General features: G+C 37.9%; 4 protein-coding genes across 5 annotated transcripts; 3 read left to right on the forward strand and 1 right to left on the reverse strand.

The window, feature by feature from the left end:
• The first annotated feature begins 1,343 nt into the window (after positions 1–1,343).
• On the forward strand, positions 1,344–2,058 carry LOC103989972 (pathogenesis-related protein PR-4). Its single transcript, XM_009408959.3, has 2 exons — positions 1,344–1,643; positions 1,756–2,058. Exons 1-2 carry the CDS (start codon positions 1,383–1,385, stop codon positions 1,924–1,926), a joined length of 432 nt encoding a protein of 143 aa, XP_009407234.2. The 5' UTR covers positions 1,344–1,382; the 3' UTR covers positions 1,927–2,058.
• A 507-nt stretch (positions 2,059–2,565) lies between these two features.
• Positions 2,566–11,183, reverse strand: LOC135598859 (magnesium transporter MRS2-I-like). Of its 2 annotated transcripts, XM_065093267.1 has the most exons (11): positions 10,759–11,183; positions 10,647–10,676; positions 9,957–10,110; positions 8,038–8,159; positions 6,804–6,878; positions 4,976–5,203; positions 4,809–4,853; positions 3,458–3,502; positions 3,356–3,385; positions 3,065–3,184; positions 2,566–2,982 (listed from the first exon to the last, which is right to left on the reverse strand). In XM_065093267.1, exons 1-11 carry the CDS (start codon positions 10,999–11,001, stop codon positions 2,896–2,898), a joined length of 1,179 nt encoding a protein of 392 aa, XP_064949339.1. In that variant the 5' UTR covers positions 11,002–11,183; the 3' UTR covers positions 2,566–2,895. The 2 variants fall into 2 exon arrangements, with proteins under 2 accessions (XP_064949339.1, XP_064949338.1); XM_065093266.1 differs by lacking the exon at positions 10,647–10,676 and having other exon boundaries at positions 2,754–2,982; positions 10,759–11,141.
• Positions 11,184–13,473: 2,290 nt separating this feature from the next.
• Positions 13,474–17,147, forward strand: LOC135598858 (exocyst complex component SEC15A-like). Its single transcript, XM_065093265.1, has 2 exons — positions 13,474–13,653; positions 14,116–17,147. Exon 2 carries the CDS (start codon positions 14,130–14,132, stop codon positions 16,503–16,505), a length of 2,376 nt encoding a protein of 791 aa, XP_064949337.1. The 5' UTR covers positions 13,474–13,653; positions 14,116–14,129; the 3' UTR covers positions 16,506–17,147.
• A 1,359-nt stretch (positions 17,148–18,506) lies between these two features.
• On the forward strand, positions 18,507–19,394 carry LOC103994822 (probable CCR4-associated factor 1 homolog 6). Its single transcript, XM_009415265.2, has one exon. The coding sequence runs from the start codon at positions 18,507–18,509 to the stop codon at positions 19,392–19,394; it is 888 nt and encodes a 295-aa protein (XP_009413540.2).
• The last annotated feature ends 2,866 nt before the right edge of the window (positions 19,395–22,260 follow it).

The following is a 22,260-nucleotide window of genomic DNA, read 5'->3' on the forward strand; positions in this document are numbered from 1 at the left end:
TGACACCAGAAAGTTAAATTGATTCCGTGTTCTCCGTGTCTTTGTTTCTATGCACTGTCTATAGGTTGAGAAATGGATTAGTGAGTAGCTCAAGTCATCAAAGCTTCCCGATGATGAGGTGAGTAGTTCAAGTCATCAAATTTATGCTGGGTTCGATTCTTGGATCTCTCTTTTGCTTCGCAAAGTGTATTGAGGGATTGATTGTATTTGAAGGCTATTGGGGGTATGAGAACCATCTTTAGTATTTGAAGGCAATCGGGTATGAGATCAATAGCTAATTATTGTAATTAGCTATCTTAGTATATCGATTGTTATATTTTAAAAAATTATATTTGCATTCATCTATGTGCATTTATGTTAATATTTATTCATTTTACTAATAAAAATATAAAAATAAAGGGTAAATATAATTTTAATATTTCAATTGATGATGATGGATAATGTCGGTGGTAGTCGATGGTGATGCCGAGAGTGGGTTTTGTCGATGAGGAGAGTGACAGTGAGAGATGAGGGTCGCTTTGTATCCGTCGATGTCGATGTAATTGTCGAATGATCCTTTCGTTGCTCGACAACTGTCGGTGCCGATATAGATGTTGAGTGACGAAAGGGCTATCGATATAGATGTTGAGTAGCATCACTCGACAATTGTGTCGATGCCGACACAAATACATAGTGATTTTCACATCTCGTTATCATTTTTCTCATTCACAATAGTCATCCGTGGCCCCCTAATGGCGTCACCGTCTGCGCCATCGATATCGTCCGTCGTCATTAATTAGAATATTAAAATTATATTTTTATCTTTTACAATCGAGATACTGAATATAGCTAATTACATAATTAATCCACAAATAAATCAAGAGAGTTGTTACTTATTCATCACTTGCATGCACCATATGATATGTGTTTCTATCATATGTTTTCGGACCAATCATAGATAAGTTATTTATCCTTTTAAAACAAAAATACTAATAATGTTGTCCAATCATTCCTCCCTATTTTCCGGTCTTCTTGCGCCTAATCTCTTGTCTTCTCTTCTAGACGTTGTCAATCCTCTAGAAGAATTCAGACTAAACAGCGGAAGGAATGGAGCCGATCGGATACGATTGGACCAGTGTTGAAGGATCTGAAATGTATAACCCGCAAGTTCCAGGCAAGATCAAAGCATAGAAACGATCCAAGGTTCAGCCGTCATGAGAGAAGCTTCGAGTCAACGCCGCCTTCACCTCATCTTCCACAAGCAATGCACACAGAATCGAGACTTGCGGCTCTGAACCAAACGTGAGGGACACGTCGCCGGCTGCTTGCAGAACCCCCGCGGCGCCCATAAATAGACGAACTCGGAGCACCGCAAGCGTCCCATCTGCACCGAGGCCGCTGCGATGAGGACTACGAGATCCATCGTTGCTGCACTGCTGCTGTGCCTGGCCGCGGCGGCGACCGCCCAGGAAGCGTCGAACGTCCGCGCCACCTACCACTACTACTATCCGGCGCAGAACAACTGGGACCTGAACGCCGTCAGCGCGTACTGTGCGACGTGGGACGCCGATAAGCCATTGGCGTGGCGGCAGAAGTACGGGTGGACGGCCTTCTGCGGCCCTGCTGGGCCCACCGGCCAAGCTGCCTGTGGCAAGTGCTTGTTGGTAAGCATCAGCGTCACAGCCTCCGGCTGACCTTTTTTTATGGCTTTACGTCCGCGATGTAGTTGACATAATCCCAAAAGAAGCGACGTGACGGTGTGTGGGGGTGTTGCAGGTCACCAACACAGCGACAGGGACTCAGGCGACGGTCAGGATCGTAGACCAGTGTGCAAATGGAGGGCTGGATCTGGATCAGGGTGTCTTCTCTCAGCTGGACACCGATGGGACTGGCTACGCGCAGGGACATCTGATCGTGAACTACCAGTTTGTGGACTGTGGTGACTGATGTTTGTCTTCGTCTTCTCCTCATGCATATCATGGCCCCATCTTTGTGTCGTCCCTCTCAACTCAATAAGAGGCCAAAAATGGATGAGGAAATAAACGCGATGAAATAATAAAGCTTCCATGGTTGTCAGTATGATCTCCAACTACAATCATCATGTCCTCGGTCACTCTTCTACTTCATCAGGCATCCAATCTCTTTTACTTTTTTCCCAGTATTATCCTACAATTTATAAGATATTGATACGGCAACATGAACTCATCCCAATAAAAATATTATAAGACAAAGTCATTATACATATAAATATAATACTTTTGAATATAAATTTGTAAGAACAAACACAGAAACATCTTTAGAACAATAGCAAACGAGCACTTTATTCCCATCTCATATCACAAAAGAAATAATTGTTATTGTCTGGTACCACTCATGCAGTACAGAGAGGAAATATTTCTCGGCCACTGGGACAAATGTCATGTCGCACCATCGATGGTTTTGTCAGGTGGCAAGATCAATAAACATACATGCTAATGGATTCAGCTTGGATCCATCTCGATGGAAAAAAGAAGATTGATGAAAATTTTGAGTGAGCTAGTAAACAACACTAAGTTTGGAGGACTTTCAGTGATCCACAACAAAGAATAAAAATGAAGGGTCGATGAAAATTTCAATGAGGTAGCAAAACAACATGTTTTTGCAGTTTTATTTCTGACTGCGGATCAAAACTAGATCTTCTAGTCACTATGCAAATCACGAGACTTGAGTGCTAAGTCTTACCTGCATTTGGACCCCCAATGAAGAATTGGAAAGCTGCAGGTTGCCGGTCTGGAAACGTTGGCAAATAGGTAATTGAGACGAGACAGAAACACATTTGATCTTTCTTTGGGTGCAAGCTTGCACAGTTTGACTTGTTGCAGGAGCAGGTGATTTCAAAGAGTACTGTGATGAAACTTGAAACAGGATCTGAGCAGATCATGACCCAATAAGACCTTTGTGGCGAGCATAAGCAATTATGAAAATGAACAGGAAGCCACTGATAAGTCCCGACAAAATGACCACCTACGAAGCGAACAAATGTTAGCCAGATATCAATGTGGAAGTACATTGTTGATAGAAGCCTTTTGTTCACTGGTCAGCTTACCCATTTGAATACATGTCCATGGTCATCATTCCATGAATACGGTATGTTCATTCCAAATATCCCAGCAACCAGTGAATATATTGAGAGGGAAACTGTGCCAGAACTCAAGAACAGCTCTAGCTACAATACCACAACGGAAAAAGATCAGTAAACAACGATAAAAGCGAATATGTGGATTCAGAGGAAAAACAGTAGTGGTTTGCTCAAGAACGTGAAACAACAAACAAAACGCAGATCTTTAATTGTTTTGCAGCTTAAAATAATGGTGAAGAAGACTTCGACCGGTATTACCTGAATAAGTTGGTTTCGGTGGTTGTCAAGCTGCCAAGAAGAAATAAGTGATATTAGTTATTCTTTCTACCAAATTTCTTGGGTCAATTGACCAAATCTTACCTGAATATTGATATAGTCCTCTGTGTCATCAATATATTCGCGTAGCTGAAAGAAAATTTAGATTATGTAAATTAACCAGGCAAAGAGACACCTGATCCTATGATAATTATTGATTAGAAACATAATAAACGGGTAACATACAACAAAAAAAAATATAACTATCAGCAAATCAATACTCCTAAAAAGCTCATGTTTTTTAATAAGATGGCATCCAAAAAAGATGCAACTACACTCGTGTTGCATACACATTGGGAGCATGAAGCAGAGGACATCTAGATAAACAGTGAGATGAAAGTTAATGCACTGAACACATTTTAACTAGACCAATGCAGCACGAACATAGAAGTCTGATTGTTATCCTGATCACAAAAAAAATCTTTTATTAACAAAATAAAAGAAATTATGGGCATAAGCATAGAAATGTTATCAAAGGTACAAAGAAAACAAATGAAATTATCAAAGGAATTATAAAAAAAACCATTGTAGTTTGCTAAGTGGCTCTAGTATCTGATTAAGTTTCCTCTTTCAAGATATAAATCGCAGCAGTCAACTGCCATGATGACAATGTCAAAACCAGCTCATGTCACTCTTAATCCTAAACACCAATTGCTCTTGCTAAGGGGCAACCTAATACTGATTCTTTTATAAATTAAAATACAATTTCTATGCATGTTTCCATAGTCTACCACTTTTTTTCTCCAAAACAGATTTGAGTAAACATCGCTACTGAAGTTGCCAGATTATTGACATGCATGAGTAGACAATACAGAATTATTTATTTATCATATATCATTACAGCTCCTGCTAGTCCTCTACCATATCAACTCTTTTCTTCCTAGTTTCAATTTCATTATCCGAACTCCTTTTTCACATGGTTTATGTATAAGCAACATTTTATTATTAGAACTTCTGGCATTCTGTGCATTAATCTTAGTTTATTCACAGTTGAAGTAACCTAACATAAATTTACACCACTCTGACATGTTCAATTCTTATCACAAAGCTGGCAGCAAATGAGCAAATGGAGAGGGGTTGATGCAACTATAATTTGTTTTTGGCTTCAGATTTTCCTTTGGAACTATTGCCTTAGATTTCTTTAAACAATAGTTCATGAGGTAATGAACATGTTTTTGTCATAGAGATGGGCCATATGGCTATCTGATTCACCATATCACCATTCTGCATTTGAGTAATAGCAATTCAATTAGTTCCACAATTTGCACAGATGAATGGTGAAGAAATGTTATAATGAGACAGCATGTCCTGACTATTTCTTTTGAAAAAAGGAATCCAAATATGTTGGAACATATGATCTTAGATGCTGACTAATAATATAATTATAAAGACTTACAGTAGTCAACTTGTTCAATGTGCCATCAATTTGCATGAAGTATGCCTGCATAGATTAAGAAAATGCTTAGAATTAGATATTGATGCACAAGTTCGTTCTCATCTAGCTTCTTTTCTTCTGCCTAAAAGTTTATGAATCATAAATAAAGAGACGAGTTGCTCTATGACCTCGAGTAACATTTCCAGCTCCTCAACATCATTCTCATTTCCATGTATAGTTGCTGCACTTGCCCTGCTTGCTCTGGATATCCTAGATCCAATTGTTGGTGAAGCAGGGAGCCAGTTAGGCATACTAGAACCGCTGACAGGAGAGGATGCTCCAGCCAGTTTCCTTGACAAGTAAAGATCTGCCATATCATCATCGTCATCCAATAACTGTTCAAGCTCATCCCTTACCTGGTGAACACAATAATTTGCCAAAATAGATTTAAAAAGAAGGGGTAACAACCTGCAATACAGGTCATTACACAGGAAGCACTAGTCACCATACAATTACAATTCCAACATGATGTACGATTTGTGCTTGCTATTCAATTTTTGTTATGCTTGAATGATGTTTAATAACAAGAAAAAAAAAAATCTGTTGTGCAATCCAACTTTTAGATCTCTTACAAACTAATTTCATTTTACTCATTATTGAAGTCAATGATGTTAAATTTAAATTTTGAAATGGTATCTATATAAGTATAGATGACAGAACAACAGTAGAAACTCTTAAAAGATCCTCAACTGGCTTCAATGTCGAATAAGAAGGATAATGCAAGAAACTCTAGATGAATAAAAGTTCCTAATAGATAATCGCCATTGAATCATGAACCAATTAATTAAAATTAGTAAAGAAATTATAGCTGCTATCTCTATATTTAGTTTTCCCAAAGCCATTGCCAAGTATATTGACTACATGTAATCATATGACTTGGAGTTGGACATGGTACCACTGTTTGTACTGATCCAAATTACTGTTATGTCTTGTTTATGGTACTTCTAACTTCTAAGAAGAGGCAATGGCACTTTTGGTTATTTGATAAATATATTGCCTTCATACAAAATACTCTCTATGCCACTGTTCTCTTTTCCTTCTCAAAAGGTAAATGATAAGATGGTTAACATTATGAACTTAAACCTTTTACTTAATCAATGGCTATTCTCTCTCAAGCACAAGTAATAACCCTGGCAATGAAAAGGAGGTGATCAACGAGACAGCAATTACACAGCTGGAAAATCATCACTAGCCCTGAATGGATTTAAAGATGGAGATCATTGGAGAGGGGCTCTCTTGGATAGAAGTTATGCACTGTTGTAGCATTTGATTCTATTTCCATTTTCTTTTGAAGTTTGTGAATAAATAGATATAATATAGACCAAGGTTCGCCGTACCGTACCGTACCGGCGTTTCGACTCATGCTCGGTACGGTACGGTACGGGTGTACCGACCGGTATACCGAGGTGTACCGAGCGGTACACCGAGGTGTACCGAGCACTGTAGCACTGCTACAGTGCGCTACAGTGTTACTGTAGTGCTGCTACAGTGCGGACCGGTACAGGGCGGTCCGCGTACCGACAACTTGTCGGACCGGTACGTACCGCCCGTACCGGGCGGTATGGCTCGGTACGGCAAACCCATTATAGACATTCATTTACTACTCAAATAATAGCATGTATAGCAACTATGGAATTACTTTGTCTTTTGTGCTGTTAGCATCATCATCATGCCAAGATATAACTTAGCATGCTGACATAAACATAGCAGCCCACTGACACCCTCCATGCCACTGATGTTGATCTAAAAAAGAAGTTGATTTGTGATCCACAAATCTGCATATATCTCAAGCACTAAAGCATCATGATAAATCCATGATGAGACAGAAAAACATTTTTCAAATATTCTTAATTGATGATATTAATAAAATTAAGGTAAAAATAGGTTCGCAAACTGTAATTAAAAAATAACTAAAGATTAAAAAAATAATTGGATATATTGAAAAGTAAGACAAACCTTTTGGACACGAGCAGTCAACCTAGTCATGGCACTCTTCAACTTACGCACTCGATCCAAGTTACGGCTGCTAATCTACACAATGTATTTGCAATTGTCAAACAATCAAATGGAAAATGGAAGAACCTAATTTGCATAGAGAGAAACAAATACCAAATTAGTAGTTAAAATAAAGGAAAAAACAATAAAAAACAGAAAATAGCACAATGCAACAAACTAACTGAATCTATTCCAGACTCTAAACTACCATTGACCATACCAAAGAATCAAAAGGGGTGCAAGCTACCATCTACCTGTAGCCAAGTGGTCCAAGCAACACAAATTTACTTAAAGCAACAAATTGATGTTCATCTTTAGTTAAGGTAATAGAAGACCACCTCCACAGATTAGATGACAGAATTTCCAGGTCATGACAGCCCATAAGATTCAGGCTTGAGAGCCCACTGGTGGGTCTCATAATCCGGTCAATACCTTTTAACAACATGGTAACCCTCATCAACACACTGTTAGCTATGTCCTTGATACAATATAGAAACTGGAGACCCCTTGACATGGCAATAGGTACAATCTCAGTTTCAAGAGGCGACGACGACATAAACTTTCCGACACTGAAACTTCATCTAGATTGAGTCAGCAGATCAGATTGTATAGGAATAAGACAGAGGAGGATAAAAAACTAAAAATAAAGGTCTCGTAGACTGGTGGCAGATCAGAATCGAAGTTATCAATAGGATCTCTTCTAATCCTCTCCACTCTGCTTCACTCGTCTTATGCCTTTATATTTTCTTCTGTCTTTTCTCCCTTTTCTCTCTCAATTCTATTTCTTAGAAGATATCTTCTCTCGAAGAATACAGATCCTTGATTGGAGTGGAAAATCTATCACAACTGATGAACAAGAAAGTAGGGCAATGACTCTTGTATCAATCAGATACTAATTTTCCACAAGCTATTTTCTACCGCTGATCAATAAAATAGAAATGGTCAATATCTTCTGATATGCTGGTTTATGCCACCAATATAACAAGTGCCTTTTCATACAACTTGCAATCTGCCAATTCATGTCTATCCATTAGAAAGGATTCATCTCAGCACCATTAACCAAGATAGTATAGTAAAAAGTGATTCACCAATTTTTGCGACATAGGAAAAGGATATGCATGAACATAAGTTGTAATCTGATAAAGAATTCAGACCAACACAGTGAAGGTATGAATGGAGAAAAATTGATCCTTACCTTGGAAGTCAGCTCATCTAAGGCCGGGTAAGCAGCAGTCTCTAGTTCACTGGTGCGTGCATCAAGATAGCTACAAATAGCTTCTAAAGCAACTTCCAGGGCTCGAAACTCAAAGGGAGATTCTACAAAAAAAAACTTTATTACCTTAGGCAAATTTATTATTAATAAAATTGGATATTTGGATATACCAAAAGCATTATTATTTTCTATAATAAACCAATTAAAGATGTTCTTAAGAATTTTATTTTCTTTTTCACCTTAAGCAATAACTGTAACCATAATATCATTTTTACCCAGGTTTTATGACATATTTTACACAAAGTAATTAACCTAGACAACATATGTTAAATCCTGTACCCAAAGACAAATATATTGGTCCAAAATTCAATAATATATATAAATACAAATATATATACATATATACATATATATATGTGTATGTACACACACACACACACACACATATAATATATATAAATACAAATATATATGTGTATGTACACACACACACACACATGTTATGTGTGTGTGTGTTCCAAAAGAACATTGCTTCTACCTCTTGGGCCTGGAAAGGAACATGTTGTTTGACTTATAATTAAAAAGGGGAGGAAGGGTTTTCAGAAAGTTTCTTGGTATTGGAATGGAATTCTTAGCGACATTTGAAATGATCACTATATTGACGACATTCCCTTAACCAAATGACCTGATCTAATAAACATGGATAAAATGAGGAATTTCCAAGTAGTGTCTGATTAATCCATGAGAACTAGTGGAAGCTGAATATTCCTAATATTTTCGTTTGCTCCTCTCTAGCTGAAAAAAATAATTAACATTATCCATATTCCTCTAGTAAATTTGGATGAATCCTCTCAGCGCAACCACACTATACCACACTATGAAGTGCATATCAATACTTATAAAGAAGCATTTCTGATTTTTCACAGGATTGGGGTAGCTGGAAAGTGATTCTTAATGTTCAACTCTCTTTATGGAAATTACTTTGGCAAAGTTTACCAACTTCTACTTGGATTTCCAAATTCTTTAATAATCAAACAGAAACTTGTACTATCTACCATATGTTCCAAGACTGTAATCATAGATTTGTGAGTACACTTATGCATCTTCTTACGGGACCATTGTTAAATCCAAAATAAGCATTTGATTTCAAGTTTCTTTATGATTGACCTTAGCATTGCATGATTAGATAATAGTCAGAATTTGGACAAAACATCAGCCAATAAAATCAGGATTCTAATTGCTTATAGAATCTATGACATGATTGTCTATTTAACCGCCGCAGCATCCAACCTCTCTTTGGTGTCGTGCTACAGCCATGACAAATATGAGGGGGTGCAGAGGACACCAGGAACAATTTCTCCATCTAATTTACCGATAGAGGATTCTTTAATCCTGGATTGTGATGGGTTTTTTAACCCTAACTATGACCTTACAGGTGCTAGGTACATCATCAAGATCCTCCAGGGGAATGTCCTTACAGCTGGCTGCAGCCTTTGCAAGGCGTCAAACCTACTCGGGCAGAATGTTAGATCATTAGGGAGGGACTAAACTAGGCATGTCAAGATCTACAACATATGGGTTTGCTCAGACTCACTACAGAGTATCAATATGCTGAGTAACTTGAAAGTGATTCCTTCGGCCATTCATGACATGCTGAATGACATCATCTTTCATCTTGCTAGTAATGCTCATGAGTAGAGGGGAGATCTTTTTGCTGGGACACCGATTTCCTTGAATTCATTTTTTTTTGGTAAACTCCTCTATGCACTTACATACTATTAACACATGAACACATTGGTCTTCAAATTAAAAAAATTAGCATCAGCTCTTCACTATGATGCATTGTCACATAGCAGATATGTCAGTTATTGAAAAACTTAGCAAAAGTCAGTATAGTATACCATCTTCTTCAACAGCTTCCACGTCATGTTGTCCAGTAACATTCTCTCTCCCCTCTCCATGTGCATTATTGACAACGTTTGCCAGTGGTAATCGTCTTTGAAGCTCTTCCACAATTGGAACAACATTTTCTTCTGCGGGATCCCTAAGCAAAACCTAGTCCACAAAACACCACAAATTAGGATACCATGACAAAAGCTACTATACAATACTCGAAAAATCTAGTGCTTATAGATGGATAAAGGTTCTCTACTATAAATTTAAGGTTTCTTTTTAATTTTACCACATGCACAATGATGCAGAGGAACCCACAAATTCCAGTTAACCATAAGTGCCAGAAACAGTCTCCAAAACAATTAAAATCTGTTTCCTATTCATACAATTTCATATCATGACATTAGTGACTGATTAGTTTCTTCTTCTTCTTATGATAGGAAAACCATTACTGCTCTTTGTCAAGCAGAAATCTTGAAAAAGAAAAAGACATGTAGCAAAGAACTTTTGCGGTGAAATTTGCATCATCAGAGAAGGCAAAACAGAAGGTCTTGTATATTGCATTAACGGAAATAATCTAATTAGGAGTTATTATTGGAGAAAACTTCAAAAGCTAAAGCAAAAGGAGCTTTTGGTGCACGGGGAAGTAATAAATCCTAATCACCAAAGAAAGACAAACCGTAGCTTTGCGCCATTACCTCGTCCGCGGTGATGATCGCTTTAATGTGCTGAATCCCAAAGCCAAAAGAAAGCAAATTAGCAAAAAGATCGTACGCCCTCCATATCAAGGTGAAAGACAAAGCACGCTACCTCAAGATTGAGAACGATGGCTCGCTCGCGTCCCAAAATCGTGGAAGGGTACGAGAGGAGGGGGTCCAGGATCCTGAGGTCGCGCGCGTGGATCTGAACCCGGTGCATGATGGCGTACTTGTCGACGTCCAAGATTGTCCCTTCCCCGCTGGAATCGAACAGAATCCAGCTCCTCGCGGCCGCCGTCTTCTTCTTGAGCGCGGCCTGCGCCTCCGCGGGCACTGCCAGCGCGTCCCGCGCCATCTCCTCCTCCTCCTCCTCCGCCGCCGCCCCCGGAGCTCTCACATCTCCTCCGGCGAAACGAGGCGCAATCGGGGGAGCCGAGTCCCTCCTTCCCAATTGTGGCGGACAGCAGTGCGAACGAGGCGGTGCAAGCAGCAATATAAACTTTTCTTTCCATATACAATAAAGGAGAAAAAAATGGTAAGAAGGAGAGGTAGGAATCCCACCTCTCTCTCTCTCTCTCTCCCCCTCCCTCTTTAATTTACTTTAATATTAGTGCTTCATTCTTTATTATTATTATTATTACTAATTATTTAATTATAGTGCCTCAATTTTTTCCCTTTGCATCTACTTTATGTCGAGGTTACATTTCTTAATTGGACGTCAAATTAGTACAAATCTGTTAATGTTTGGTCAAATTTGTAGAACAGAAATTAAATTCAAAAAAAAAGATTCTGAAACAAAATAGTGTAATTATTATAATCAAAGCATAGAGGTCACTGTTTTACAATGTTCTTCTTTTTCTCCAATGAAAAAAAGAATACTTAATTATTTATGCTTCTTAATATCAAAGCTGAAGCACATGGATAAAGTCATCACATTACATGACAAAAAGGATCATGAGGTTCTTCATATCCAACAAACATTAGAATAACATGTTGCTTTTATTTTATATGTGGTGTTTGTTCTCCAAGGTAAGGAGACTCCAGTCCTCGTCTATTCCTTTCAATACTATTTCTGACCGTTGACCCAGGAAAGTGGACAAAAGTCAAAGCGGGGAGGTCAAACGTTTTCTCATTTCACATGGTTGACCAAAACATTTAATTTGATTGGGTGAGAAAATAGGATGATGTGTCAAACAATCTTGTGTTTCTTTCGTTGCAGCATGTACACATCAGATGGTTTATTTTTCCAATGTGGCCAACTTAGGTGGAAATATATTTACACCTTATATTTTATATGGTAAAGAGTACATTTTCTTCCGTTATTTGTTATAAGTAGACGATATTTCTAAAAAAAATTAATATTTTTTTCAAATATGCTTCTGTTTTTATTTTTTTCAAATGGTATCCATATTTTATTTTAATCTCATAAATACCTCTCATCATCACATGCCATTGTCATTTGCTATTTTCGTCTTACTAGCTATGAATTAAGCAAAGGGGATGATAACAAACTTCTTCTTCTTGAATTTCATTGTCGTTCACTCTCAATCTTAGTGCGCTTAGCTATAGATGTCCTAGAAAACAGTTACTTTTGATAAACTAGGCAAGGGTAGGCGCAATATAAGCATTGAAGCTACAAACAAGGACACAAGGGTCAAATGAAAAGCCATGGGGTGAAGGTTCAATGAGAGAGACGTTATAGTACGACGGAGGAACTTCGTTAAGTTTGATGAAGAGATTGACCTCGTGGGTCTTCAAGATAATAGTGGGATCTATCAAAGATAAGGATCAGGTTGGAGGTGGTGAGAGGGGCTTAGTGATAATGGGGGAGAAGTCTTGTATGACGAAGGTGATGGTTGGTAAAACAACAGGTGAATTCGTATGGATAATGTCTTATGCGATGGGTCATATAAGAGAGGATGGAGGGAAAGCTCTACCATGGTTGTTTCATTTTATTTCGTCAAGGTTGACGATCACAAAGCATGGGGATAACTCGACGATCGATGTGGTTGAAGATATTAGAAAGAAGGTGGTAGGATGGAAACGACGGTGCGGATATTTACAAGATTATAGAAAATAAGTATACCATTTAAAAAAATAAAAACAAGGATGCTTTCTGGAAAAGTAAAAAAAAAGTTTATGAAAAATAAAAGAGAGTGTGAAGCATCAGAGGAAATCAAAAAGGCCTCTAACATCATAATATCATATCTGACCACCATCAATTTTATTCCTTCTTGGTTCCTCCTTGCCTTTCTTTTGAGAGCCTTTTCAGTACACGAGAATTGGGCATCTAATCCCAATGTGCTAAATGAGTTACGTGTAGCCGTAGGAGTCAAACTTGGGAAACATTCGATCCACGGCAGCATTTGACTTTTGTTGTGTTTATTATGTATACTTTTTTGCATTAAATTCGTGCTGTGCTTTCAAGCAAAAATATACTCATGGATTAATAAACGGATTATAAAACAGTGTTTTACCCCTTATTAATTAATCGTTATTATACAGTAATCTTATCATTATCTCATTAGACCGGTCCGGCCCGTGGTCAAAGCCATCCGGTCCAGGACGGTCTGATCGGGCCGGTCGAACGGTGGCTCGGGCTTCGGTGTGCTCGATTTCCGGGGGCGCGCACTCGAACCGGGAGTCAGCAAGCAGTGCGAAGAACTCGCGGGGCAGCAAATGGGACGAGACGGACGACGAAGACGCTGACGTTGACAGAAGACATCACAGTCTGGGTTGGTTCATTGTTGTTATTATTTAAAGCGACAAGTGGGGATCAAAGATACACTCCCTTTCTTCAGTTCCTAGGAAGCCCTAGCTTAAAGGAAGCCTCCCCACATTTCTCTTCTCTCGCCCTCGCCTGTGATTCTCAAGCGAAGCCTTCATCCCGATTCTTGTCCTCTGCGTTTCCGAGATAAAGGATCTGCATTTCGGAACGGTTGCCTGTGGTTTTTGTCTCGTGGTTCTTGTTCTCTGTGTTTTTCCGGGGAAAAGGAGCCGCCTTTCGGTATGTTCGCTTGTGGTTTTTGGTGGTTTATATTCGATGGGTTTACCCGCTCCATTTAAGTTTTCTGGAGAGAAATCTTTTCCAAAGGTTATACATCATTTGAAGTATTTTTTTTCTAGAGAAAAAGAAGTGATTTTTCATTGAAATGAAGTCCTAAGGCATTATAATTTTCTTGGTAATTTAATCATTCTCTTGCTGATTATAGTTCTCTTGATGTTTGTATCAGCGCAGGGGTGAAAATATTTTGTGTTTCTATAATTAAGAACTTTGAGGTTAAAAAACCGTGCTTCTGAATGAGTCTTATGGCGTGAGATGAAAAGCTTTAATGGAGAGATCTTCTATTTGTTTCTTTCTAAGTTGTCTATAGAGTTGTCTGTCTGTTTAAAAAAGAAAGAAAAGAAGAATCTGATTTTGGTTGTTACTAGTGAAAAACTATAGTTATCTTATTCACATTTGTTTCAGATTTTGGGACAAAGATGCATGCTCCATCCAAGAAGAGAAATGTAGTGGAGAATGGGGATGAAGGGATTGATGTTGTCCTTGTGAGGTCGATCATAAATGGGGAGCATGAGAATGTAGGCCCCATTGTTACGTATGCATTTGAGAGAGGGAAGCCTGAGGCCCTCTTGCACCAACTCGTGAATCTGGTTGGTAAGAAGGAAGTGGAGATAGAAGAGCTGTGCAGACTTCACTATGAGGAATTCATTCTTGCGGTTGATGAGTTACGGGATGTGTTGGTCGACGCTGATGAACTCAAGAGCTCGCTGTCGAACCAGAATTTCCAGCTACAAGAGGTGGCAAGTACACTTTTACCGAAGTTTGATGAGCTCCTTGAGCTTTACTCGATCAAGAAAAATGTCACAAAGGCCATAGAAACATTGGAGGTCTGTTTGCAACTCTCAAAACTATGCCTGACATGCAACATGCATGTCTCAAACAACCGGTTCTACCCTGCAGTGAGGATCTTGGACTTGATCGAGAAGGATTACATACAAAAAACTCCATTTCAGGCCCTCAGGAAGGCAATCGAGAAGCAGATACCTGTAATTAAGCTGCACATTGAAAAGAAAGTGTGTAGTGAGTTCGATGATTGGTTAGTTCACATAAGGAGCATGGCTGTGGAGATTGGGCAGTTGGCTATCGGACATGCTTCGTCAGCCCGACAAAGGGAAGACGAAAAGCGTGCTCGCCGGGAGGAAGCTGAAAAGCAGAGTCGGTTTGGTGTTGGTGATCCTGTGTACACATTGGATGTTGAGCATGTTGATGAAGATTCGGTGCTAGAGTTTGATCTGGCCCCAGTATATCGGGCACACCATATACACAGCTGCCTCAGTCTTGAGGATAAATTTCGCAAGAACTATTACAAGAATCGGTTAATGCAGCTGAATTTGGACTTGCAGATGCCGCCAGTTCAATCCTTTCTTGAATCTCACAGACCTTTCTTTGCACAAATTGCTGGGTTTTTCATTGTGGAAAACCGAGTTTTACAAACTGCTGGGGGATTGGTGTCAGAGAGCCAGGTGGAGACCTTATGGAATACAGCTATCTCAAAGATGACATCCGTTCTAGAGGATCAGTTCTCTCGTATGGACACCGCAAACCACCTTCTTCTTATAAAAGACTTTGTTACTCTTGTTGCTGACACTCTCATGCACCATGGGTATGGGTTAACACCTTTGCTTGAGGTTCTTGATAACAACAGAGACAAGTACCATGAACTTCTCCTCAGTGAATGCCGCAAGCAAATAGGAGACACCCTTGCAAGTGATACCTTTGAACAGATGGTGATCAAGAAAGAGTATGAGTACAATATGAATGTAGTGTCATTCCATCTTCAGTCCTCAGATACACTGCCAGATTTTCCATATATTGCGCCATTCTCTTCCTCTGTTCCAGACATATGTCGCGTAGTGCGTTCCTTCATTGAGGACTCTGTCAACTATTTGTCATATGGAGGTCCTGTCAACTTTGATGATGTTCTAAAGAAGTATCTCAACAAGCTTATGATTGATGATCTGAACAAGGCTCTACTAAAGGTGATCCATACAGGTAATTTAGATGTATCACAGGCGATGCAAATTGCTGCCAACATAGCTGTTTTGGAATGCACTTGTGATCTTTTCCTATGTCAGACTGCCCAGCTTTGCTCGGTCCCTTTACACTTAGTTGAAAGGCCTCATGTTGGATTGACTGCCAAGGCTGTTTTCAAGGCATCACAGAATGCTGCTTATGATGCATTCTTGAATGTGGTTGATTCTAAGTTGGACGAGTACCTCGCTCTCATGAACAACATCGAATGGACAGCCGACAAAGCCCCAGAACATGCAAATGATTATATCCAAGAAACTGTTATATATCTTGACTCCCTTATCTCTACTGCTCAACAGATTTTGCCTTTAGATGGTATCTACAAAGTCGGGGTTGGTGCTCTGAATCATATTTCTGATTCTATTATGGCAGCTCTTCTTAGCGATAGGCTAAAAAGGTTCAACCTGAATTCTGTCATTGGCATTGACAATGATTTGAAAATGTTGGAATCATTTGCAGATGAAAGATTTCAAAGCACAGGTCTCAGCGATCTAAGGAAAGATTGCAGTTTCCGAGATTGTTTAATAGAATCCAGGCAGTTGGTGAACCTTGTACTAAGCAATCAGCCTGAGAATTTCAAGAATCCTGTAATGAGGGAGAAAAGTTATGGTGCTTTGGACTACAAAAAAGTTGCGATTATCTCTGAAAAATTCAAGGATTCATCAGAAAAGTTATTTGGGAGCCTTTCTAACTGGAGCACAGAGCCAAAATCCCGGAAGAAGTCAATGGACATGTTGAAAAGAAAGCTGAAAGAGTTCAGCTGAATTAACCATTCAGGTCAGTTATCATGGAATTCCCTCGATCTTGTCGTGGCATGGTAGAGCTTTCAAGTGACAAATAGAAAAGTTAGATTAGATGATAGCAGATGCAACCAGCAGCATCTCCCAATGTTGACCTCCCATTGTTATGGTGACCAGTAAATTACTGAAGAACAGAGAACAATGAGAACAAGGTCAGTCTGTCACTGTTGCAGAAAACAAGAACAGTCAGATCAATTCAACTTTCCAGGATCAAATTTCAGCTAACAAGCTAGAAATAGAACCCACATCTCTAACCATGGTGACGATGAGGAAATATCATCATTGAATATTGGAGTTTCCATGTTAACATACTATGGGAATTAACATGATTGACAATCAGGGATTGATGATGCGGGTCACTAAGGCCAGCAAACTAATGGCAGTGGTAAAGGTAAGTTTAACGACAAGTGGCTAATAGCATGAGCAATATCCATTAGTAATTGATAATTAAATTTAGAAAGTTATAGATGCTTGCGATTGATGTAGATGAATGAGAAGGGTTCATGATCATGCCTCGCCACCTTTGATGTTATTCCATCGCAAGCTTTGCAGCCAAGGTGCTAGGTGCATGTTCATGATCCTTTTTGGCAATATCTTTTTTTTTTTTAAACTTTTGGTGCTTAGCTTGTACTGGGTGTGCAATAGACTTGTAGTTCCATTTTGTCTGGTTGGCAGTGGATTTTGTTGTGTTTCTGTTTTATAAAACGCTCTAGTGTTCTAGGCTGAGTGACATTGTGTAGAGGGAAACCATCAAAATAACCTTGATTTCATGTGCCATGAGCTGTTTTTGATAATGTTCTTGCAAAAACTATAAGTTAATTTAGTACCTTGGAACACTAGATGATATCGAGCTGGATGGAACATCGATTTTAGATGGTACTTAACGTGTCCGTTATCTTTTTGTTCGATAGTAGTGCTATGTGAAAATTGAGTTTAACACTTAGCTTTCGTGATCATTTAGTTCATTTGCAAGTTCCTTTTGTGCGAAATAAAATCTTTTTTTTTTTGTATTGCTTGCTTGACTTTCTTTTCCTTTATATACGATATGGTGTCATACAATCAGATGTAGATAATGGTGGTCTATTTGCATGATGGGGAGGCGTTGGAGTGTGGTTTAGCCTTGAGGATCTTCACCTTTGAAAGCTTAACACGAGAGTGATTCTCCTCTCCAATCTTAGATAGAATGACCAATATGGGTGTTGGAAATTCTAGCAATTGCCTTTTTGTGTTTGAGAGAAATGGAATCTTTTAACCATATTTTCTTTCATTTGTATATTTTCCAAAATTATTTGGAATATTTGTGGGCAAAGAATTGGTATTCAGTTCAATTATTTCTCTAATTGGTCAGATGGACAAATGCTCAATCAGAGGGTTTGAACCAACCCGAATTTAATACTGATGGATCTGGAAATAATAGGAGGATAGAAATGGCTCCTTCTTTTTACAAGATAATAATATAATTTTTTAATTTAGATTTTATTATATTAAACTATTGTCTATTGCTCATGAAATAGAGCAATAGACAATAGAAAGTAACATCATTTGAATATAATGAATCAAGGTATGTAATGCCGTATCGTATCGGTGTTTCGAGATTGGTTCAGTACGATATCGACGTTTCGAGCGGTACATCAGGGCGTATCAAACGGTTTTCTCTTACCGTAGCACTGCTATACTGTAATACTGTAGCATGTTACAGTGTATTATTGTAGTACTGTAGTACGGTCTGTTCGATAGCGGACGATTTGTGTATCGGTATGTATCATCCGTATTATTCGAAATTGCATACCATGTAATGAATAATATAAAATGTAAGTTACTAAATTTTGTTTTGTATTCCTACCTAATCCGGACGGGAAACAATAGGAATCGTCTCTATATAAACACCAAAGGGGTCACCGCTCCTATTGAGCGAGTCTATTTAGATTATCCACACCATAGGCTATCGAGAGATCAGTGTATGCCATGGCCATCAACGTTTGGAAGGATAACCTGGTCGAGCAGGTGGACGTCATCCTTCGCCTTCGTGGCTCCTTTCCTTACGTTGCAATCGATACCGAGTTCCCGGGGTTCATTCGCTCCACCCCTCGCCATGCCACCGAGGAAGAGAGATACGATGACATGAAGTACAACGTCGACCATATGCGACTGATCCAGCTCGGCCTCACCTTATTCGACAAAGATGGCAACACCCCGTGGCCGGGGTGCTGCTGGCAGTTCAATTTTTCGGATTTCGATCCAGATACGGATGTTTGCTCCGAGGACTCCATCGAGTTGCTACTGCACAGCGGCCACAACCTCCAGAAAAACCAACGGGACGGCGTCGATGCATACCGGTGCTCCTATCTGCTGTGCGTGAAGCTCTTCCGCCATCCCCACAAGTCCAAGTATATTACGTTTCATGGACTCTACGACGTGGCTTTTCTGATACAGATGATCACCCGAGCCCCATTACCCAACACCTTGAACGAGTTCCTGGTTTTAACAAGGAGCGTCTTCGGTGATGATCTTTACGATATCAAATACATCTCTAGGTTTTGTGAAGGACTGCACGAGGGAAAGGCTGGTTTGTTGACACTATCAAAGTTGCTGGAATTGGAACCAGTAGGGATCCGTCACCAAGCAGCATATGACAGTCTACTGATCAGGGCGATCTTCAACAAGATGAAACAGCTATGGTTTGATATCGAGGACGAGAGATTTGTATCGGTCCTCTATGGTTTAGAGAACAACTGCATGAAAAGTAAGAAGAGGAAGTCGAGTACAGTAGCAGTAGCAGCAAGCAGTCCTCCACAAGTGCAACAATTTCAACCTTATAGAGGTCTTCTGGCTTCACCCTTCCAAGCTCACTGAGCTCCAACCTGGTTGCAGTGTCAACCTTACCAGCATCACCAATTATCTAGCCGCTTTCTTTCCTTCTGAGTTGTATGTTAGGTTTCTTGGTTATAGCTTATGTTTTAGGTTAGATTGTTGGGTTATAGTTTATTTGTCCAAAGGAATTCTACATATAAGTTTCTACTGGTTTCTTAATCTCTATTCATAAGTTTACTCCCTTCTTTTTAGTGTGGAATTGTTGTCATTTGCTCATTATCTGGTAGCTACCAAAACTACAATTTGTTTGGTTGGTAAAATGAATATCTCGTTGATCAAATCAAACTATATCCAAAAGATCACATAAATAATGATTATTAGAGAATTATTTATATATAAGAGTTTGTGATTCCTTACATCTATTCTTCATCTCTAATTGTCTGTATATCTTATCATGTAGATTTAATTTTTATGGTTGATTTTGATGACTTAGTCATGCAACACAAACTATATAAGTGAATAGTAATGTTCATATTCTCCTAGTCATTCACAAAATAGTAATTTGCTCCTCATCAGGATAAAAAAAATATGTTCTTAGATGATATTATTATGGAGGATGGTACAACTTTAAACATAAATCACCCTACAATATCTACTCGACTCTCTTCTTCCTTTAGAACCCGTAAATTTTCAAATATTTTTTGTTATCCTTCTATCGAACCGAATTTAATTTTTGTGTCTCATTTTTGCAAAATAAATAGAACATATGTCAAAATTTTGGCAAGCAACACTACATCCTCTTTTATAGCTCTAATGGTAATCAAAACTTAATCATCCCCTTGCATATCCCTCTTCAAAGATTTTTGAGTTTGTTACCTTTTATCTTCCGATAACACGAAAGATTTATCTTATGATTCTTGTTTTTGTAATAAAAGCATCCAATTAACTTTTCGATATATTATTTAAGAGTCGCTTTCATTCACATCGACTTACATCGTCCTATGCGAATTATTTCGATAAATAATAATTATTATTATTATGTGATTTTCATTGATCATTTCACACAAGTTTACATCAAATTTCACTATAATTTCCAGTTATTCGATATTACAATCATACAGCAAGCTTGAGCTTCATTTTTTACTATGCATACTGTAGTGCATCCATGATTACCATCATGTAGTTTTAATAATATAAATTAACATTAAGATGAGTAATATTCTAAAATTCTAATAACTATTATATATATAATCTGATATGTCATATTTACAATCATGATTATTAAATATATTAATATTAATATTTTTCATTAATTAATTCACAATCGTATGCACCATTCTAGTTAGTGGAAATCTTTCAATTATGTTATATTGATGGTACAATATTAGGGTCTTGAAACATCAGTATCAGTAAGATGCTTAAATTCAGATTAATATTAGTACATCTATCATGATTTTTAAATCAATCCAAGTCTTTAAACTTTTGATGCTGGATTAAAATCATCTTTTCTTCTACTTATTTGTATTGTTTGCTGATTAGTTTTGCATGACAGTATTCTACTTATTTATCTATTTCAGAAGCAAGTCGTAGCTCATAATCAAATCTTAGTACGGAACTGGTTCTATGTTGTGATGTGTCCTTTGATTTTTATGATATCCTAGCTAAATAAAATAATTGATTCTTTGGCTTCGAGCCTGAATCATTAGCCTAAAATACTTAAGCCCTTTATACTTACTAAAAATATAATCTGTCAATTAAGATACCTACCGTAAAGCCTTGCCATTAGGGAGGAACCCATGCATCCATGAAAGAGTAATATGATCCTCCATGGCACATAAGGAATGAAATTAGTGATATATTTTGTTATTTGGAAAATTTTCTGACATTTAGAATCACACAAGTCTTTTTAGAAGGAACTCAAAGTTTGGAAGAGCCAAACATACGGACAGCTTTTGATCAGTAGAATGGCTTCCTAAAGTATATCTTTTGGTTTTATCTAAGGTAGCTTTTGAAAGAATCTTTTTGTCTTTCGGAATAAAGGAATTTACAGATCCCAGACAAATTCATATACTATGGCTATCTTCAAGATTATTTAGTGAAAAAGGACCAATAGGACATAGAAAATACATATATAGAAATAAATATAACATTGTACACGAATATAGTAAATAATATAAAATGTAAATTCATCCTATAAGAATAAGAATAAGATGTAAATAACCCATCAACCTAACCTAAAATCCAACATAGTGGAGGCCAAGATAAGGTGATGATGGCATAGCTACAAACAAATAGTGATTGTGTTAAGGTGCACACTGTAACGAGGTTGGAGTTTGGTGAGTTTCGAAGGGCAGAGTTTGGAGATATTTTAAAACTCAAATTTTCATAAAATATAATTTTGGTATTTGTATTAACTATATTGATGTAAAGATATGTCCTTTGAGTCATAAAAATAACCCCAATTTATTAATTAAGATATGAATATGTTTTGTTTTTCTTTTTTCAGTTATATTTAATTTTGTATTACTACTCAGTTTACTATATATATATATATATATATCTACTTTCAATTATAATTAATTTTGTATTGCTACTAGGTATACTAAGTCATTCTATGGTCATACTTTGTAAAGGGATAAAACCAGTTGAATTTTTGGTAAAAATATCAATCAACTCTTGCTCATAATGACATTTTGCATTAAGAAAATGATTATATCCCTCCCATTTATTTATAATATTTATTTTTTAATGAAAATTTATATATTCTATATTTTACCCTAATAAGGCAAAAGCTTGGATGTCAAGGAGACGTGCTTACTCTGTCTTCCCCCCCTCATCCCCCATCTCCCATTCTCACTCATTCCCCATTTAGATAGGGCATAGACAAGGATTGAGGAATCCTTATTTG

This window comes from Musa acuminata, chromosome BXJ2-1, assembly GCF_036884655.1.
Source record: "Musa acuminata AAA Group cultivar baxijiao chromosome BXJ2-1, Cavendish_Baxijiao_AAA, whole genome shotgun sequence".
Classification (NCBI taxonomy): domain Eukaryota; kingdom Viridiplantae; phylum Streptophyta; class Magnoliopsida; order Zingiberales; family Musaceae; genus Musa; species Musa acuminata.

Coding starts and splice junctions, on each gene's coding strand:
- LOC103989972 (XM_009408959.3), top strand. CDS start 1,383: ATGAGGACTACGAGATCCATCGTTGCTGCACTGCTGCTGTGCCTGGCC. Junction 1,644..1,755: donor CCTGTGGCAAGTGCTTGTTG/GTAAGCATCAGC, acceptor GGGGTGTTGCAG/GTCACCAACACAGCGACAGG.
- LOC103994822 (XM_009415265.2), top strand. CDS start 18,507: ATGGCCATCAACGTTTGGAAGGATAACCTGGTCGAGCAGGTGGACGTC.
- LOC135598859 (XM_065093267.1), bottom strand. CDS start 11,001: ATGGCGCGGGACGCGCTGGCAGTGCCCGCGGAGGCGCAGGCCGCGCTC. Junction 10,677..10,758: donor CCATCGTTCTCAATCTTGAG/GTAGCGTGCTTT, acceptor TTTGGGATTCAG/CACATTAAAGCGATCATCAC. Junction 3,185..3,355: donor ACCGAAACCAACTTATTCAG/GTAATACCGGTC, acceptor GTGGTATTGTAG/CTAGAGCTGTTCTTGAGTTC.
- LOC135598858 (XM_065093265.1), top strand. CDS start 14,130: ATGCATGCTCCATCCAAGAAGAGAAATGTAGTGGAGAATGGGGATGAA.